This window comes from Stenella coeruleoalba, assembly GCF_951394435.1.
Source record: "Stenella coeruleoalba genome assembly, chromosome: 11".
Lineage (NCBI taxonomy): Eukaryota > Metazoa > Chordata > Mammalia > Artiodactyla > Delphinidae > Stenella > Stenella coeruleoalba.
Genome location: NC_137157.1, coordinates 69,599,976 through 69,619,244, shown reverse-complemented (window position 1 = coordinate 69,619,244; position 19,269 = coordinate 69,599,976). Strand labels below are relative to the sequence as shown.

The following is a 19,269-nucleotide window of genomic DNA, read 5'->3' as shown; positions in this document are numbered from 1 at the left end:
GTGAGCGCGTTTTACCTTTCCGAGAGGTGGACGGGGACGGGCGCGGGCTGCTACACCGGGGAGAGGGGAGTGCGCGGGCGGGCAGGCCTTTCCGCGGCGGAACCTGGAGTTTCCCGCTGCATTTGAATCGTGCAGCGATTCTGCTCCTGCGGTTGAGGGTGGAGAGACGCAGCGGAGTTTGGAATAAAGGAAAGTGTTGAGTCTGTGATACAGGTTCGCTTCTCTTTAGCATCGTAATATGCAAAAAGAGGACTGAACTAGGTGACTTCAGTGAGCCGAGGTCAGTTAGTAAGTCGGTAAATTTACTGAATGTGTTCGACGTACCCAGTTCGGTTATAGGCACTTCGGCAGCTACAAAAAAGTGTAAAGCGGTCCTTTTCTGGAGGATATCTCAGTCTCGTTGGGGAGACAAGGTCAACCTGGGGAGACTCGGATTCACAGAATGACTCATCCTGAATATTGGTATGGACACATGTTAACTTTCTTGGCACCTTTTTTCTTCCTGTAAATCTGTAATGGGCACACACTGCTTTTTCCCCAAGTGGCTGTAAACAAGCCCATCATTCCGACAGAAAAAACAGAAAATAATGCAAGGTAGTTTATACTTAACTTCTACCAACCAGCACACACAGACCAGGCCTCTAATCACTCCCTGGGAGCCTGCGTGCCAGCAGCCTGGAGCTCAGAGCCTCTCCTGGAGCCTGCACAATCAATCCAGACTGAAGCCGATGTCTTCTAGAGAGACGGAAGTGCAATCCAGCCAGGGCGCAGCAGAATTTTGAGAGGCCCGAATGCCTCCGCGTCCACCAGGGGACCGTTGGGACTAATTCTCTTGGCAAACTTGTGGCCAGCCAAAACTGCCATGCTTCACATCCCTGTTATCCTTGGTTACCGTCCAAGATGTAAGCCCCTTTGGTCTTCTATGCTACACCCCCATCCCCGTGCTGCTTTATGCTCGCTCCCTCTGCCTTGATTTAGGCTTTCACTGCTTCTCCCTACTTTTCTTCCACATTTCACCCCTCAACACAACAACTGGGCTCTCTGAAACCTTTCTTCCTTGCTTAACAAACTTTTACTTATTCAGCCTCTTTATGGAAATTTTCTTACGTCTCCTGACCCTAACTAACACTTGTTTTTTTCCCTCCAGCCCTTTCAATTGAGCCCTTTCTTTTGACACCTGCGTTTGTGGGTGGGTCATGGCTCTAGCCATATGGAACTGATTTCACTTCCTTAATGCTTTTTTCTTCAGGCATCGTCTTTGCAAAAGTTCTTTGATTTTCCTGATCCTTACCCTACCTTTTTCTGGATAATTCCTATACCTGCTAAAGATCTCAGTTTAGTCAATTTCTCTGAGGGGGTGTTCCCTGACTTTCCATAGACAGAATTAGGTACCCTTGCTGTGTGCTAAGTGCCCTCTACTTCCCTTTTAGTAGCACTTATAGGATGTATCCTGATTGCTTATCTCTTTGTCTGTGCTACTAAGCTAGGCTTTTGGGGAGGGACTGTGTTTGTCTTGTTTACTTTTGTAACTCCAGTGCCTAATAGGCAGTCAAGTATTTCTTGAATCATTGCAGTTGCTGCAGATACAGCCTCAGAAGTCAGGCGGTTGATGTCATCTCCTGACTTTAAAATGTAAAAATCTGGGCTTCCCTGGTGGCGCAGTGGTTGAGAGTACGCCTGCCGATGCAGGGGATGCGGGTTCGTGCCCCGGTCCGGGAAGATCCCACGTGCTGTGGAGCGGCTGGGCCCGTGAGCCATGGCCGCTGAGCCTGTGTGTCCGGAGCCTGTGCTCCGCAACGGGAGAGGCCACAACAGTGAGAGGCCCGCGTACCGCAAAACAAACAAACAAACAAAAACAAACAAACAAAATGTAAAAATCTTTCAAAAGACGTCAGCTGCTACTCAGCTACAGCTGATTGTGGCTGTGTGACTGTGTGATCCCAGCGTTGCCAGAGTGTCCAGCCTTTTCAAGGAAAGTTGGAAATATAGTTTCTTAAAGGGTTATCTTCCAGTTTTTAAGTGTGGTCAATGGACTAAAGTTTTATTAAAAAAAAAAAAAAGAAACCTGGGGCTTCCCTGGTGGCACAGTGGTTGAGAGTCCGCCTGCCGATGCAGGGGACACGGGTTCGTGCCCCGGTCCGGGAAGATCCCAGATGCCGTGGAGCGGCTGGGCCCGTGAGCAATGGCCCCTGAGCCTGCGCGTCTGGAGCCTGTGCTCCGCAACGGGAGAGGCCACAACAGTGAGAGGCCCGCGTACCGAAAAAAAAAAAAAAGAAAAAGAAAAAAAAAAAAGAAACCTGGGCCAAACATGAGTCACACGTGGGCTTCGCAGCCATTGGTATGGAATCTTTTGTGAGTGTTGTAGGGTTCAGTAATGGGCTTTCTGGAGAATAATAGATTTTGAACTGGGCCTCTATGGATGTTTGGAAGTTGAGTGAGAGAATAGAAAGAGGTATTGTGGTTTGGGAAATAAGACAATTCCAGGGTAGTGTTTGTTACTTTGTGACCCAGTGAGGAGGAAGGCATGAATGATCCTTTCCGAGAGAACAGAAGTTTAGGTGAGATGGTAGAAGGGGGCATGTAAAGGGCAGAGATGTTTGGATTTGTTACAGTTAATTAATAAGAAACTGTTTGGGTTCTTGATCAGGGAAACTTCAAATATGAATGACATATTAGCAAAGTTAATTGAGTATCCTTTTTTTTTTTTTTTTTTGCGGTACGCGGGCCTCTCACTGTTGTGGCCTCTCCCGTTGCGGAGCACAGGCTCCGGACGCGCAGGCTCAGCGGCCATGGCTCACGGGCCCAGCCGCTCCGCGGCATGTGGGATCCTCCCGGGCCGGGGCACGAACCCGTGTCCTCTGTATCGGCAGGCGGACTCTCAACCACTGTGCCACCAGGGAAGCCCTGAGTATCCTTTTTTAAGGGTGAAATGGAGGGTAAAAGACTGGAAGGAGGCTGACCACTAAAGACTGTAAACTCCATCCAGATGTGAAATGAGATGTAGATTTGAAAATATTACACACAAACTTTGCCTATTTGAGTAATTTCTGTTACTTGATCACTTATGATGAACAATAATCTACTACTAAGTATTTAATACTTACATAAAAGAAGTTTCCTTAAAGCAGTGAAAAGTCAAGTAACTTGTAAAACTACTAAAGAATGCAGTACTTTAATAGTACTAAGGTCTATTGTTCATTATGAAGCAATCAGTGATCTCCTTTCCTCTAGCCTCTTCACCTTCAGTCCTTCCTGTATACTGCCAGGTTAATGTCATTTGGAATGACATTTTTTCCCCTCACCTTATTTCTAGGTTTAAAAGCCTACAGGGAGCTCCTCCTCTAGTTTTTCGCATTTTTTTCTTAAGTATTTAGTTGACATGTATCTTTATTTTTTTAAAATTTATTTATTTTTGGCTGCGTTGGGTCTTCATTGTTGCGTGGGCTTTCTCTAGTTGCAGTGAGCGGGGGCTACTCTTCGTTGTGGTGCGCGGGCTTCTCATTGTGGTGGCTTCTCTTGTTGCAGAGCACGGGCTTTAGGCACACGGGTTTCAGTAGTTGCAGCATGCAAGCTCAGTAGTTGTGGCACACGGGCTTAGTTGCTTCGCGGCATGTAGGATCTTCCCGGACCAGGGCTCGAACCCATGTTTCCTGCATTGGCAGGCAGATTCTTAACCACTGTGCCAACAGGCAGGTCCCTGTTTTTTTGCTTTGTTGTGCCATTTAATGCCCTTGAATTTTGTTTTCTCTGTCCTTGCCTGTTTGCTTTGTGAAGCAAGGTGATATGGTGGAAAGGGCTTGGTTTTTAAAGTCATACAGGCCTGAGTCTGATTCCAGGCTCCGTATGCCTCTGAGATTTGAGCTTTTCAGAGCCTCTGTGGTTTTTTTTTCTGGAATGGGAGGGATAATATCTACTTCAGGGGAGGAAATGAAAGCTTGTTGAATACTTATGCAGGCTCATTTCCCACTCCTTTGCAATGCCAGTCTTCTGCCCTGGTACTTTGTATCTTTCTCATGGACGTTTTATCTTCCCCAATTCCTTTCTGTTTTCTTGGATTCTACCATTGTCTGTTGTTCACCCACACTTAAGCTCTCTCTCAAGATTATATTTAAATTTTCTTGGCTTTTTTTTAAGTATCATTGCCTGCATTTATCTCTCCCTGGGCACTGAACAATGATTAATTCTTGTGGATTCTTTATTTTGACCATTTTAATTGACATCCAATGTTATTTTTTTTCTTCACAGACTTTAACTATATTCTAAAATTCATTTTTGTTTTAGATGTCTGGAAGTTTAAACATTTTCAAGTAGAAGTAGTATTATGTAATTTTTAGGTTCAAGTCTATACTTAAAAACTTCTTGTTTTAATTTAGGATATCAGGAATATGTTTACCTTGCTTTAACATCAATGGATCTCATCCTAAGATAAGTTTAAGATTAAAAAAAAATGTCCCAGGCAACCGTATAGGGATTTCAGAGGACAAGACCTAGGCATTAGTATTTTTTTTTAAAGCTCTTTAGATGATTCTAATGTGCAGACAGGGTTGAGAATCACTGCTTTAGGTACTAGAGCTAAAGGATTCTCATTGGTACCTTTTGCTCAAAAATGAAGTGGCATTAGTGTCATGAGAAGTGTAATAGGAGCCATAATCTAATAGTGCTCATTGGGAGTTTTCTGAGTAACCAAAAGGTACAAACTATTATTTAGGTTCTTCAGAATGGCTCATGTAGTGGTCATATGAATAATATATTTATTTGATCAGTATTTAATAAGTACCTTTACTGTGCTAAGCAACAGGAATAAGAAAGGTACACATTCGTTGCCTTTGCAGTGGTGTTTAGATTGGGAGGGAGGAGAGGAAGGAAAATAAATTGAATGTAATGTTATATAGCACTAGGTAGAGGGTGAAGGCAAATAAGTAGAAGAAAGATATTCTAGGCAGGAGAAAAGCATGCCATGATATGGTGGTGAGAAATAGTGGCACACTTGCAGAACAGGATGTAGTTTGTTATGTCTGGAGGTTCTGGAGGCTGTTGGGGAATTGGTAGGAGGTGAAGCTGGAATGGTAGGAGCAAGGTCATAAATAAGCTTTTTCAAGTTTAGGCTGAGACTTCATTCTTTGGGATATGGGGAATAACTGAGATTTTTAAATCAGGTGTCTTATCAGAATGAACACTCTGGCTGCAGTTTGCTGAGTGGAAGAGATGGCATCAGAAGCAAGGAGACCAGTGTTTTACTGTTAGGGAGTCCAATGGCTAGATTAAGAGCATATGAACAAAGACAGTGGTAGCTGGGTTCAGGAAGTGGAGATACATGTACGTTATATATTGAGATGGTAGATATACCTGGATTTAGTTACTTAGATATGAAAAGTTTTGGGTCTTGTGTGACTCAGGTTTCATTGACCAAAATGGGGAAAACAGGAGATAAAGCAGTTTTCTGAGAAGTGTGAAGAGCTGTTCTGGCATATTGAGTTGGAGGTGCTGTGAGATATCCTCTTGAAAGGAAGTGGAGATGTGGGAATCATTTATCCAGAGGGGGCACGTTACCAGCTTTAATAGATTTACTCCATGAATACTGAGCACATATGTTGTGCAAATTATTCTAGGTGCTTAATATTAATCAATGAACAATGTAGAGATCCCTGCTTTCATATAGTTCACATTCCTAGTAGCAAGGGACCAATAATTTACATCAAAGTTATATAGTATCTTAGATGATTAATGCTGTGAAAAAAATAGCAAGATTGGGGGATCTGGTAGAAAAATGACATTAAGAAGACATTGGAGGTGACATTGAAGGGTTTAACCATGCAGATACCTGGAGAAAAGCATCCTGGTGGGCAATTGCCAGTGTGAAGGCCTATGGCTCATCTAAAGCATGAGGTCAAATGTGACCTAATTGCTAACCATGGTTTGCTATCAAAATAGTTACTGAATGAATATAAAGAGTGAAAGGAATGCATTTGGGAAGGAGGGAAAGCTATTTATCCTGTGTGTATTTAATACTGGAAGCTGGCTGGAGCAATGTACAGAGTTTCTCTGTAGTCTAAGCTGCTATTATAACCTTTTAGATAAAATGAAAAACGGATCTTTCTCTGTTGCCTTGCCTGTGGATTCAAAGCGTGAATAGTTTGACAGAAGAATATTGCCTGTGACTTTCCAGTTTCTCAATTTCCAGGCTACTCTTACCGAGAATTCAAGTCCTCCCTGTCATCTTCGCCCTCAATTGAAGCTAACATGACAGTGGTTGGGTAGCTCAATGGAATGCTCTAAGAAAGCTTATTTCTTCCTGGACATAAATATACCATGATGGTATATTAAACGTACTCTATTGAATATGGCATAAGAGAATGAGATTTTTGTAATCTATGACCAGTTATTAGCAAACTTCTAAATGAAGCCTACATTCCCCACACTGAATTCTAATTCTGTTCTCTGCTTAATTGTCATGTAGAGGGGTCCTTCCATTTTTCAGTTGTATTCAGTTTTCATACGGTGTTGGATCAGAGACCTTTACTGGAGTACTTCTGATACTTCCCTAATGGGAGGAGATTAGTGAAGTGATGACAGGGTAAGTAACATGATCACTTCACTGGGAGTCAGAGCACCTTAGTTTAAATTTAGCTGACTGGCTTCAGTTGCAGAACGGGTCAATAGCCTAAATCTGGATAATGTCATAAACATGTGCTGCTAATCATAAGGTTACTGTACTCATCAGTTATTTTATTTTATTTATTTATTTATTTTACATCTTTATTGGAGGATAATTGCTTTACAATGGTGTGTTAGTTTCTGCTCTGTAACGAAGTGAATCAGTTATACATATGTTCCCATATCTCTTCCCTCTTGCGTCTCCGTCCCTCCCACCCTCCCTATCCCGTCCCTCTAGGTGGTCACAAAGCACCGAGCTGATCTCCCTGTGCTATGCGACTGCTTCCCACTAGCTATCTATTTTACGTTTGGTAGTGTATATATGTCCCTGCCACTCTCTCACTTTGTCACAGCTTACCCTTCCCCCTCCCCGTATCCTCAAGTCCATTCTCTAGTAGGTCTGTGTCTTTATTCCCATCTTACCCCTAGGTTCTTCATGACATTTTTTTTTTCTTAGATTCCATATATATGTGTTAGCATATGGTATTTGTCTTTCTCTTTCTGACTTACTCTGTATGACAGACTCTAGGTCCATCCACCTCACTACAATAACTCAATTTTGTTTCTTTTTATGGCTGAGTAATATTCCATTGTATATATGTGCCACATCTTCTTTATCCATTCATCCGATGACGGACACTTAGGTTGCTTCCATCTCCTGGCTATTGTAAATAGAGCTGCAATGAACATTTTGGTACATGACTCTTTTTGAATTATGGTTTTCTCAGGGTATATGCCCAGTAGTGAGATTGCTGGGTCATATGGTAGTTCTATTTGTAGTTTTTTTTTTGTTTTTTTTTTGCGGTATGTGGGCCTCTCACTGTTGTGGCCTCTCTTGTTGCGGAGCACAGGCTCCAGACGCGCAGGCTCAGCGGCCATGGCTCACGGGCCCAGCCGCTCCACGGCGTGTGGGATCTTCCCGGACCGGGGCACGAACCCATGTCCCCTGCATCGGCAGGCGGACTCTCAACCACTGCGCCACCAGGGAAGCCCTATTTGTAGTTTTTTAAGGAAACTCCATACTGTTCTCCATAGTGGCTGTACCAATTCACATTCCCACCAGCAGTGCCAGTGTTCCCTTTTCTCCACACCCTCTCCAGCATTTATTGTTTCTAGATTTTTTGATGATGGCCATTCTCATCAGTTATTTTAAAGCTCTTTGAAAGTTACAAAAAAGATTCTTTGAATTCAAGGTGATATTAGCATATTCTTCCCTTATTATCCTATAGTACCTTCGTTATATCCTCCTGCTCTAATACCTTTTCCCTTTTCTGTTGTGTTAATTAAAGATCTGGCTTAAAGCCAATCTTCTTTACAGCCCAATGTTCTTTTCTTTTGTATGTAATCATCAAACTGTGTCTTCTGTTTTGTTTTACTAACAGTACAGGGTTGCATATGGAATCATCTGTTTATATTACTGCCTTCCCCAATTATATAGACTTCTTTTTTTAAAATTAATTTTTATTGGAGTATAGTTGATTTACAATGCTGTGTTAGTTTCTACTATATAGCAAAGTGAATCAGCTATATGTACACATATATCCCCTCTTTTTTGGTTTTCCTTCCCATTTAGGTCACCACAGAGCACTGAATAGAGTTCCCTGTGCTATACAGTAAGTTCCCATTAGTTATCTATTTAATACATAATATCAGTAGTGTATATATTTCAATCCCAATCTCCCAATTCATCCCACACCCCCCTTCCCCCTTGGTAGTCTAGGTTTCTTAAGGATAAAAGAAGTTTAATAATTTGGCATGGGCCTTACCAGTGGTGTTTGATTTTTTGGGGTGTTTTCTACTAGTAGGTGCTAATTATTTTGCTACACCAAGTTCTGTTTAATTTCACCATTACATTGTGTTCTACTATTTTTATGTTCTTATTCTGAAAATACACAGTAATTTGGATAGAATAAAGAATTATACTGTGATATTGCTGTTTTGTAAAAGCAATAGGTATGGTAAGAGTACATTTAAAAACTGAATACCTGCAGATTCTGTAAAGATATTAATATTTCAGTATACTCACTGGTACGAGGTAACTTAAAAAATGAAATAATTGATTATAAGAGATTACTTTATAGCCTAATATTTCTATTTAATCATTGTAATATAGACATGTAAGCAATTTATTTGTTATTTGTAAAGGAAACTAACTTCCTTTTATAAAATTATTCCTATATTTACAGTAATTGAAATTTTAAATTAAGATCTTTAAAAATTGTCAACTTTTTAAGGTAAAAGAAAATTTACCTTATTTACTAAACATTTTTGCTTGAAACTGAGATTTCTGTAGCTCCAGGTAAGGTGAATACTCCATTGGGGCATCATCAGGTATGAAGTCAAATATGCAAAGTTGTCATAGGATTAACTATAGGAATTGAAATTTGGGTCAACAGTAGTGTAATATCTTGCTGTTCTGTGGATGCTCTCTGTTTCTAGTAGAAATTAAGTTCAAAATACAGATTGATGTCTTACAGAAATGATTGTTACATTCAGCAAAGTCAGCTGGTGCCAGATAAACTCACGTTAAAAAAATTTTTTTTAATTGTGGTAAAATATACATAAAATTTTCCTTTTTAACTATTTAAGCGTACAGTTCAGTGGTGTTAAGTATTTACATTCACACTGTTGTGCAACCATCACCACCACCCAATGCTTTTCATCTTCCCAAACTGAAACGACATACTTATTAAACAGTGACTCCCCATCAGATAAGTTTGCTTTTATTTAGGTTTTTTCTCTGTCTCTGGATTTTAACTCTGATTCATTTGCTTACATTTAGCTCTTCCACAACTGAATTTAATTGGCCTCTTGTCTCTTGATGATGTATATTCTAGACAGTGCTATTTTGACTTTCTGTATGATTATGTTTCTGTTTTTTGCCTTGTTCTAGCAGCTTTGTTTCCAATTGCTAGGTTTTCATCAAAATTAAATACTGTTACTTTCTTTGATGCTTTTTTTTTAGCTTCTGTAAGCTGTGGATTTATTAATTAAAGTAGAAATACTGTGAGGTAATTGCAATAAAATTTTTGCTATTTGTCTTCCAAACTGCCAAGCAGAAAAAGGCAACTAGATCAGGAGTGACCTATAAATATAAGACTATAAATACAGTCTTATTTCTGCACTCAGCTAGTGAGGCACTTCTCAAAATTTCTATAAAGCAATTAGGTGACCCTAGTCTTTCTAGTAGACCCACTCCTCTATCCTTTGAATTTCATGTAAAGTGGTAGGTAGGGCTACAGCCTTGAGTAGATTTGGAGTCACTTTTTTTTTAAACGTGAGAATATTTGAAATACTTGGAATTTCCTTTGTTAATCGTACATGCCCTTTTTTTTTTTTTTTTAATTTTACCTAAGCCTGCTCAGTGTACTTTGTATATTTTAAGAGAAAGTCATTAAAAGTTCTCCATTAAACTTATACCTAATAAGTTTGGTGTTCTTTGATGAGTCAATGATTACTGGTTTGATATTGGGATTACTTTTGAACTTGGGACCATTTATTGCCAATATAAAACTGTAGCGTTTTCCAGACTGAGGATGCCAGATTTTCTTTCAATATGTGAGGTATTTTAAAGCTAGTGTTTTTAATATTCTAGGTAAAAATGACTTAAACATCTAGTGCAATCCTTTCAGAGAAAGGATAAGAGTTATGCCCTGTCCAGCTCTCAGCTGGCAAAGTTAGGACTAGAAGTCTTCTTGATGTAATTTTGTTGTTCTTACGAAACTTGAGTGGCCTCTGGTGGTCAAAGTAATATCTTCTATTTTCAAAGATGTGTTTGAAGGGAGTCTTGCTTATTAAGGCGCATAATTTTTTATTTTGAGAGTTTTATTTATACAAATATGAAGGTTTAGTTATTTTTCTCCATTCGTACATACAGACACAAATCCTTATGTCTGTATTTTCCCGCCCACCTACAGGAGATTGTTGAAAACTTTAAATTTGATTCCTGAAGAGACTCAAGTAAGTAGTATAGTAATTATTCATACATTCTTTGTGGGCAGCCAGTAGATTTCAGTATTTTATTGCTGTATCTAGTTAAGAAACTATATAGGATTTCTTTAGAATTCTTGTAGTTTATTTTTGTTTCTCATTAATTACAAAATCTTACTTTTCCTTATGTTCTCCTTTAGTTCATTAATTTATAGTCATAATTTTTGCCATCAATTGACACATTATACTTATTGAATGATTTTTCAGGACCTTTAAAAACAGTTTCTTATTTTTATAATAGATAATAAGATGTATAAAACATGCGGTGAAAATATTTACCCTCCTATACTCCAGCCACCCCATTTTTCCCAGACGCAGGCACGGTTATGTTCTCTTGCTTACACTCCCAGAACTGGTCTGTGCAAAAGCATATATGTATTCATAACTTGCCTTTTTACTTCCAGAGTGTCAGCATACTCTACATGTTAGATTGCCCTTTGCTCTTTTTTACTTAGCAGTGTATCTTCGCAATCTTTCTATATTGTTATATATGGGATTATTTTTCTTTGAAATGGTTTGCATAGAATTCCTTTATGTGAATGTACAGTACTGTATTTAACCTGTACCCTCCTGAGGGACATTTTAGGTTGCTTTCAGTCTTTGCCATGCACATGTACAAGTATACGTAGAAGTGGAATTGCCAGGTCAAAGCATATGTGCATTTAACATTTTCAATAGATATTGTCAAATTGTTCCCAGTCTATTCCAAATTATACTTCCTCCATTAATTATGAGTGTTGCTTTCCTTATTCTCATCAAAACAGTTTGCTTTCTTCAGAGCTTTGGGTACTCCATTATAGTTTTAGTTTTCATCTTCTTTATTTTGAAGAAAGGTGGGCATCTTTTCAAAAGATTGAGCCATTGTGTTTCCTTTTTTGTAAACTGTCTTCATATCATATGTCAATTTTTCTTTTGGGTTGTTGATTTTTTCCTGTGATTTGATTTCAGTTTGTTGCTGTTACTATTTCTGTGTACTGTATCTTAAGTAGTATAAAACCTAACTCATTCTTTAGACTGAAACCCTTTTACTGAAACCTGGATTCAGTAAAGGTAGGTGAGGAGAAGCAATGTTGACTATTTCTTTTCCATGTTGACTATTTCTTTTCCTTTTAAGCTTCCATCAGTTCTTCTACCTAAAAGACTGGTTACTTTGAAATAACACTGTTAATGATGTCTGATTGTAGAGTTAGAATTCAGGTTGATGTATGCATAATGTTAAAAGCTAATTTGTAATTTAAATTAACATTTCCCTAGGCATCTTTGGTTAGTTAGTTCATTTTATTTGGTCTAATTGTATTAGTAGGTTTGTTTGTACAGAGAAAATTAAGATTGATTTTACTATGATAGTGTTAAAAAAAATATTGCTCTCATCTTCCAGTCTTTGTTTTTTCCTTAGCCTAAACTAACCTAAACTATTACAGTTCTGTGCTGCCAAAATGGATTGTCTATTTCTTTTTCTTCCCCCTTAGTATTACATCAGAAAGAACCACCAAAAATCTCTTGACATATGGCTCCTCTGAAATATTTTTCATCTTCACTGATCTGTGGACTATGTATGTGGACTTGTTGCCTTATTTTCTATGTACTGAAAGGCCATAACTTGGTACCTGTTCCATTTTCACTTCTCGCTCATGATCATCCTTCTACACATCAGGATGGTTCACAGTTCTAACCTGTTCCATGATTACTTCACCCTCTCCCAGTTCTGCCCTGTTAACCATTTGTCATCTACTCCAGGGCTTGTCAAGCTATTCCCTGTGGGCCACCTGCCTGGTTTTGTAAATAAAATGTTTTGGGAACATGGCCACACCCATACATATATATATATATTGCCTATGACTGCTGTCATTTATACTACCAAAATTGAGTAGTCGTGACAGAGACCTGTGATCTGCAGGGCCAAAAATATTTGTCTGGTCCGTTAAAAAAACATTTGCCAACCCCTCAATTACTGTATCACCATTTCATGTAAATGACCTTTGGGCTGTTTCCTGTACCCTATTCTCATCTTCTGTCTTATTTGCCTTGTTTACCTGTTCACAGATGCTCTTTCATCTGGACTCTGTAATGCACTGCATTAGCCCTCTACCCAGAAAATGTCAGCTGTCTGTTAAAGTAGGAAGCCTCTCTCTGCATCCCAAATGGGAAAAATGCTGACAGAACTTTTAATTTCAAATTTTATGAAGGTGCCTCTGCATTAAAATAAGATTATAATATTAAAAACAAAATCAAGAGTGGTTTGTCTCAGGGTTTGTTGAGTGTGTTTTGTGGGGGTTTTTTTCCTATTTATTTTGGCTGCGTTGGGTCTTTGTTGCTGTGCACAGGCTTTCTCTAGTTGTGTCGAGTGGGGCTACTCTTCGTTGTGGTGCATGGCCTCATTGCGGTGGCTTCCCTTGTTGCGGAGCACAGGCTCTAGGTGCGTGGGCTTCAGTAGTTGCAGCATGTGGGCTCTAGTTGCGTCACGCGGGCCCTAGAGCGCAGGCTCAGTAGTTGCAGAGCTTGGGCTCTGGGGCATGCCGGCTTCAGTAGTTGTGGCTCGCGGGCTCTAGAGTGCAGGCTTAGTATTTGTGGCACATGGGCTTAGTTGCTCTGTGGTGTGTGGGATCTTCCCAGACCAGAGCTTGAACTCGTGTCCCCTGCATTGGCAGGTGGATTCTCAACCACTGTGCTACCAGGGAAGTCCTGTTGAGTGTGTTTTTACAGGAGTGTTTATTTAGTATTTTTTTCAGTTAAAAACACTTCATTGGACATAAAGAGACAGTAAGCTCCAAGGATGTAGAAAAGCTGAAACTACTGTTGTACACACCATCCAGCTTTGCTTATTAGCCTTTTACACTGTTCATTAAAATGAATCTTTTCTAATTTTTACTCTATGAGAATGAAAAATCTGTGGTCTTATGGATCTTCCCACAGTTGATGAGAATAAGGTCTTTGAAGCTTTTAAATAGCCTTGGAAATAGAAGGAAGGTGGGGCTTTCTATTACATTTTTTTTTTTTAAGAAAATTTCAAATTGTTTTGAAGAATTGCCATAATCATTGTTTTTTCCTTTTGGTCACTTACATTTTTTTTTTTCCCTTAAGTATCTCTGGAAAATATCTGTATTAGAATGTAATCATTTACTTTTTCCTTTTCTTCTTTACTATTTCATAGTAACATAAACCCATTATTCTTTGATTTCTTTTTTTTTATTCTTTAGTGGCTTACAGAAGAGATGAAATGTGGTCTGAGGGACGATATGACTATGAAAGACCTCCAAGAGAAAGAGTACCTCCTCGAAGTCACCCCAGTGTAAGTTATTCTTACTTGTAGAATAATTCAGAACCAAGTGTCCAAGTGAATTTTGTCTACCAAAAGCTAGTTGAAATGTAGATAGATCAAGTTTATCTTTTAAAAGTCAAAAGTTTGAAAATGAAAGGCAACATTTTATTTATGTAGAAAATCTGTATTTTATATTTCTTGCTTAAATTTCTAAAAGGGAGTTAATTTGTGAAGAAAATTTGAGGTTTGATAAAGCTCAGACCATCAGTTAACAAAGAAATATTTGAGCACCTGCTCCTACTATTGGCTGTCGCCTGTTTTTCTATATTCCTAAAAATGTTTGCAAATTGGATATATGAAATTCTAAAGTAGGAGGAGGTAGGCAGTTTCTGCTTTGCTGTTCTACTGCTTGTCTCTTTGTTGCTCTGGGAATTGGTAATTTTGAACCAGTCCTTTTCTTTTCTAAAGGAGCTTGCTGTTTTGCTTATTATTGTATTCCCAGCACTGTGTATAGTACCTGGCACATAGTAGGAGCTCACTGTTTATTGAATGTATGTATGCTCTCTTTCTCTCCTCAGAATCCTCTATAGAGACCCAAGGGAGGGTTTGGGTAAGGTCAAGAAGCTGTCAATCTTATTAAACTTTTGCTTAGGCCCATTCTAAGCACCAAGGGATTGGGCTCATGGTGATGGTATATGGGTATATTATGGATTCATTATACACTATCAAAGGGCACAAATATTAGTTTATATGTTAGTTATTTTTTGTATATTTTGTAAGTAAATCCTACAACCCACTTAAATGAGTGATATCATCTTCATGGTTGTCATTTGGCCTAGGTTACAGCTTAGCTTGGGGTTGATCTAAAATGAATTAAGTTGGAAAAAATGAAGAGGCCGTCCATATTTCAGAAGGGGCAGACTTAATTATTATAAAATGTCATTTCTTTCCAGGTTAATTAATAGTCTTGATGTTTCTAATCAAAATCTCAATTTAAAAATTTTTTCAGCTTGATAGAATTATTTTGTAGTTTACCTAGAGCAAACAAGTGATAGATAAACAAGGTGTAGGACTAACACAGGGATGGGAAAAGGGATGAATTTTTTAAAAATTATTTTTTTGGGTCCCTTACTCTCCCATAAATATATCCCATTAGAAATTTGGGATACTTAAAAGAATTTTCTGTGTGGTTATGCCATTAACTGAATATATAGTTGGGTTTGTTTTACCTTTTTTTTTTTAAATTAATTTATTTATTTGTTTTTATTTTTGGCTGTATTGGGTCTTCATTGCTGTGTGCGGGCTTTCTCTAGTTGCAGTGAGCAGGGGCTACTCTTCGTTGAGTTGTGCGGGCTTCTCGTTGTCGTGGCTTCTCTTGTTGCAGAGCACGGGCTCTAGGCACGCAGGCTTCAGTAGTTGTGGCACCTGGGCTCAAGTGGCTCATGGGCTCTAGAGTGCAGGCTCAGTAGTTGTGGTGCATGGGCTTAGTTGCTCTGCGACATGTGCGATCTTCCTGGGCCAGGGATCGAACCCGTGTCCCCTGCATTGGCAGGCCGATTCTTAACCACTGCCCCACCAGGGAAGCCGTACTTTGTTTTTGATTTTGGGGGTTTGCCTTTTTTTTTTCTTTTCTAATTAGATTTTTTTTTTAATGTAACACTTTTACATGGCTCCAAATTATAAAATAAGGTAATTTAGAGAGGGGATGACTTACTTTAAATGGAAATTTATTGTAACCATCTATTTAACTAGTACCTACTTACTATAAGTGAGGTATATATCAACTTCCTAATCTTCAAAACAATTCTGAGTGTTAATGGTACATTTCTAGAATGTAGTAGAGTGTTTTAGAAGCCTTAAAATGTAGACAGAGATTTATATACAGAAATATAATTTCAGAGAACAATGGGAAATACTCATGATAAAATCATGGGGAAAGTTATGACATAAAACTTTTAAGACACCATTCTGCATTATGTGTGCATGCTGTGTTATATGATAGAACACACTGCAGTGGGAGTTGGCTTAAAGAGCTGTTAAAACTGGAAGTTGAGGGACCTGCCCAGAGGTTATTGCTTATCAAGGAAGCTGGCTTAAATATGCTGGGGGAGGAGTGAGTTTTAAGATGGGAATAATCAGTTTATCAGTGTCATAAAGACCAATAAGTAGGGCCCTCTCTATCATTGTCTGTGTGAGAATGGATTTGAGAGAGCTCATAGCTAACAGCCTTTATTTTTCTCTCAAGTAAGTGGTGGCAAGATCATCTATTGAAAGTGGAGGAGATAGAGGGAGACTTGAGGCCATTGAAGCCATTGTAGGTATCTGCTGACTAGAGATGTTTAAAAAGACTGTTGCTGAGGGGCTGTAAGCTTATGTACCTTAAATTTTATAGGGGCATCAATCTGCAGGATTGTGTACTTTATTATCTAAGTAGCCCAGGTTGGGAGTAGAGAAAGCAAGTTGTATTGATTTAAGATTCCAAAATGAATGGTGGATCCAGGGAGATAAGGATATTGAAGAATTATTGAGGCGATATATGGAATGGGCTGATTAGGAAAGGGAATAAGGCTATGAGAGGGACAATGGATTGAAAGAAGTAAGGGGTTGAGGGACAGGAAAGGCTTAATGAGGTTGAAAACCAGGGTATGGTGGAAAGATAAGCAATCAGTATTTTGGAATGTAGAGTTTCCAAGATGGAACAGTTCTGGGTGACTGAAGTTCAGTATATGGTGGTGGGAATGAGGGTGGGTGAAGGTTATTGGAGTTGAGGTCAACAAAACTTTGAGGTTAGATTTTGGATCAGTAATCTAGATTAGGGGCTATCAGTCCTCACTGTACATTACCTAGAGGGCTCTTAAATACCAGTGAATGGTCCCTAGATAATTAAGTCATAATCTCTGTGGATAAGATCTGGACAATAGTGTTGTTTAAAAGTTCATCAGGTGATTCCTGTATGCAGAGTTAAGAAAGTCAGATTGTAGCTGAACACTGAAGTTGCTGATGATGACAGTTGAGGTAAAGATGACAGGTGAGGGAAGTCCTCAATGAATGAGGATATTGTAGTAAAATTTAAACAAACCCAAACGTTTTCATTTTATACCTTTTGTGTGTGTGTAAAAGTGAATCAGAGGCAATTTTCATAATTTTCATCAGTGGTAAGCAGATAGGGAGGTATGTTTTTACCACAGGTGCCCTTAAAATCAGACTAGATGTACTCAACTGTAAGTGCCTAAAGGTAAATCTCACTTCCTTAAGTTCTCTGGCTGCTAGGTTTCTCCTAGATGGGGAGGAGCCCAGACTGCTTTTCTCCTTCTGGAGCGTGGAATGTGCCCAGAACTTGTCCAAGTTCATTCCTCTGGTCTCTCTTCTTTTAATTCCGTTAGATTGGTCTCTCCAACCGCCCCCCCACCAATCAACTTCTGTTACTTTATAAATCCTTTTGTATTCCCACATCCCCCCTCCACAAGACTCAAGACACTACATTTTTTCTGGTGAACTTGGTCTTATTATGGTTAGTAATTTAAAGCCTTCCTTTCCTTTCGATATGTTATACCCCTTTGATGGCTCTTGGAAAATTATCCCTTTGCTTTTTATGTTACACCTACATTTTAGTTAAAAAAGCATAGGTTCTTAACCTTTTCTGTGCCATGATCCCTTTAGCAGTGTTGTGAAACCTATGGATCTCTTCCTAGAATAGCATTTTTTCTTTTTCTTTTTTTTTTTCCGGTACGCGGACCTCTCACTGTTGTGGCCTCTCCCGTTGCGGAGCACAGGCTCCAGACGCGCAGGCTCAGCGGCCATGGCTCACGGGCCCAGCCGCTCCGCGGCATGTGAGATCCTCCCAGACCGGGGCACGATCCTGTGTCCCCCGCATCGGCAGGCGGACTCTCAACCACTGCGCCACCAGGGAAGCCCTAGAATAGCATTTTTAAAACTGTAAAATAAAATACACAGAATTAAAGGAGACCACTTATATTTGAATATAATTATAAAACTATTAGAAACCAAATTTGTGATATAGTAATATATACTTCTTTTAGTAGGTCATTAGCTATCAAACAAGAAGTAGTGGTGGGGATTTCATTGCTGTGTTTTCAAAGGAGTGATGAGTGTAAATGATACTTTGAGGTATCTGCAACAGCTATAACATGAACATAAAAATATCTGTGATTTCTGTTAGTGGTGAAGCCACAGATGCTGCTTTTGCTGTTGTGTTGTTTGTCGCCTACTTTTAGGTGAAAAAGTAATTTTTTATTCACATCTGATTTCAGGGACCGACAGAATTCTTGGGTTAAAGTGTTTAAGTGACACTGGAACTAGAAATGTAAATCACTAAAGTTGTAATTCTGACTGTGGATCTAATAAAAACATAATAAAAAGTTTAAAAATACTTGTTTACAAAGCAGAGATCATCTAATGTTATTTTAAAAAGTATATTGGTGTATGACATTGATATGTACAAGAATGTTCCCAAGCAGCATTATTCATAAGAACTCCAAACTGGCAACAATCCAAGTGTCCAGCAGCATGGATAAATTAATTGTGCAGTTATACAGCAATGAGAAAGAATGGACTGCTTGCCATATGCAACAGCAATACTGGAAGAAAGAAGAGTGTGTCCTGTATGATGCCTTTTATACAAAGTTTCAAAACAGGCAGAACTAGCCAGGAAAGAGGTTACTTTTGGGAGACAGACAAAGAGCACAGGAAGGCTTTTGCCATGCTGGGAGTGTTCAGTTTCTTGATCTGGGTGGTAGTTACACAGTGTGATTACCTTGTGAAAATTTATCCAGAAATACATTTACGGTTTGTACACTTTTTTATGTGGCTGTCATACCTAAATAAAACTTTACCTAAAAGTTTGAAAGGACAGAATATATATATTTTTCTAAATGTAAAACTTTAGCTAGTTCTTCATAAAGTGAGAACCCACTCTCATTAGTGTCTGGGATAGACAAAGTTAATGTTCTATTTTATTTTGTATGTTTGGGTTCTGTTCTCTAACAACAAACAATTTTACTGCATTTCTCTTTTTTTTTCTTACTGTTCCCTTTGTCCCATTCATTTCCAGTTCTGATACATCAGAAATGTGTTTGAGAAACTATTGCTATGACATAAAGTATGACATCAAATAGGGACTCTAGAAGGTACCTACTACACTAGTATGACCTCAGTTATAAAGCAACTATTTTGTGAGCTTCTAGCTTTGATAAACCTGGAAGGCAATTGGACACATGTATTTTGGTGCTGATGTTAAATTACACTTAATTTGAGTATTGGAAAGCTTATCCTCAATGTACAACTTGACAAATATATCAATTATTATTTTAGCACTTTAGAGCATTTAAAAGTTACTTCTGTGTCAA

The 19,269-nt window shown here is 38.9% G+C and overlaps 1 protein-coding gene across 9 annotated transcripts in view; it reads left to right on the top strand.

Moving 5' to 3' along the window:
* PPHLN1 (periphilin 1) overlaps positions 1-19,269 on the top strand; it is a 142,974-nt gene that overhangs the window by 244 nt on the left and 123,461 nt on the right. For 5 of the 9 annotated variants that reach the window (XM_079938486.1, XM_079938483.1, XM_079938485.1 and 2 more), the window contains 2 exons: positions 10,572-10,614; positions 13,842-13,933. In XM_079938486.1, coding sequence (XP_079794612.1) covers position 10,614; positions 13,842-13,933 — 93 coding nt within the window. In that variant the 5' untranslated portion in view covers positions 10,572-10,613. Of the gene's footprint in view, positions 1-250; positions 463-10,571; positions 10,615-13,841; positions 13,934-19,269 lie in introns of those variants that run through there. The other 4 variants (XM_079938491.1, XM_079938488.1, XM_079938484.1 and 1 more) reach the window with 3 other exon arrangements.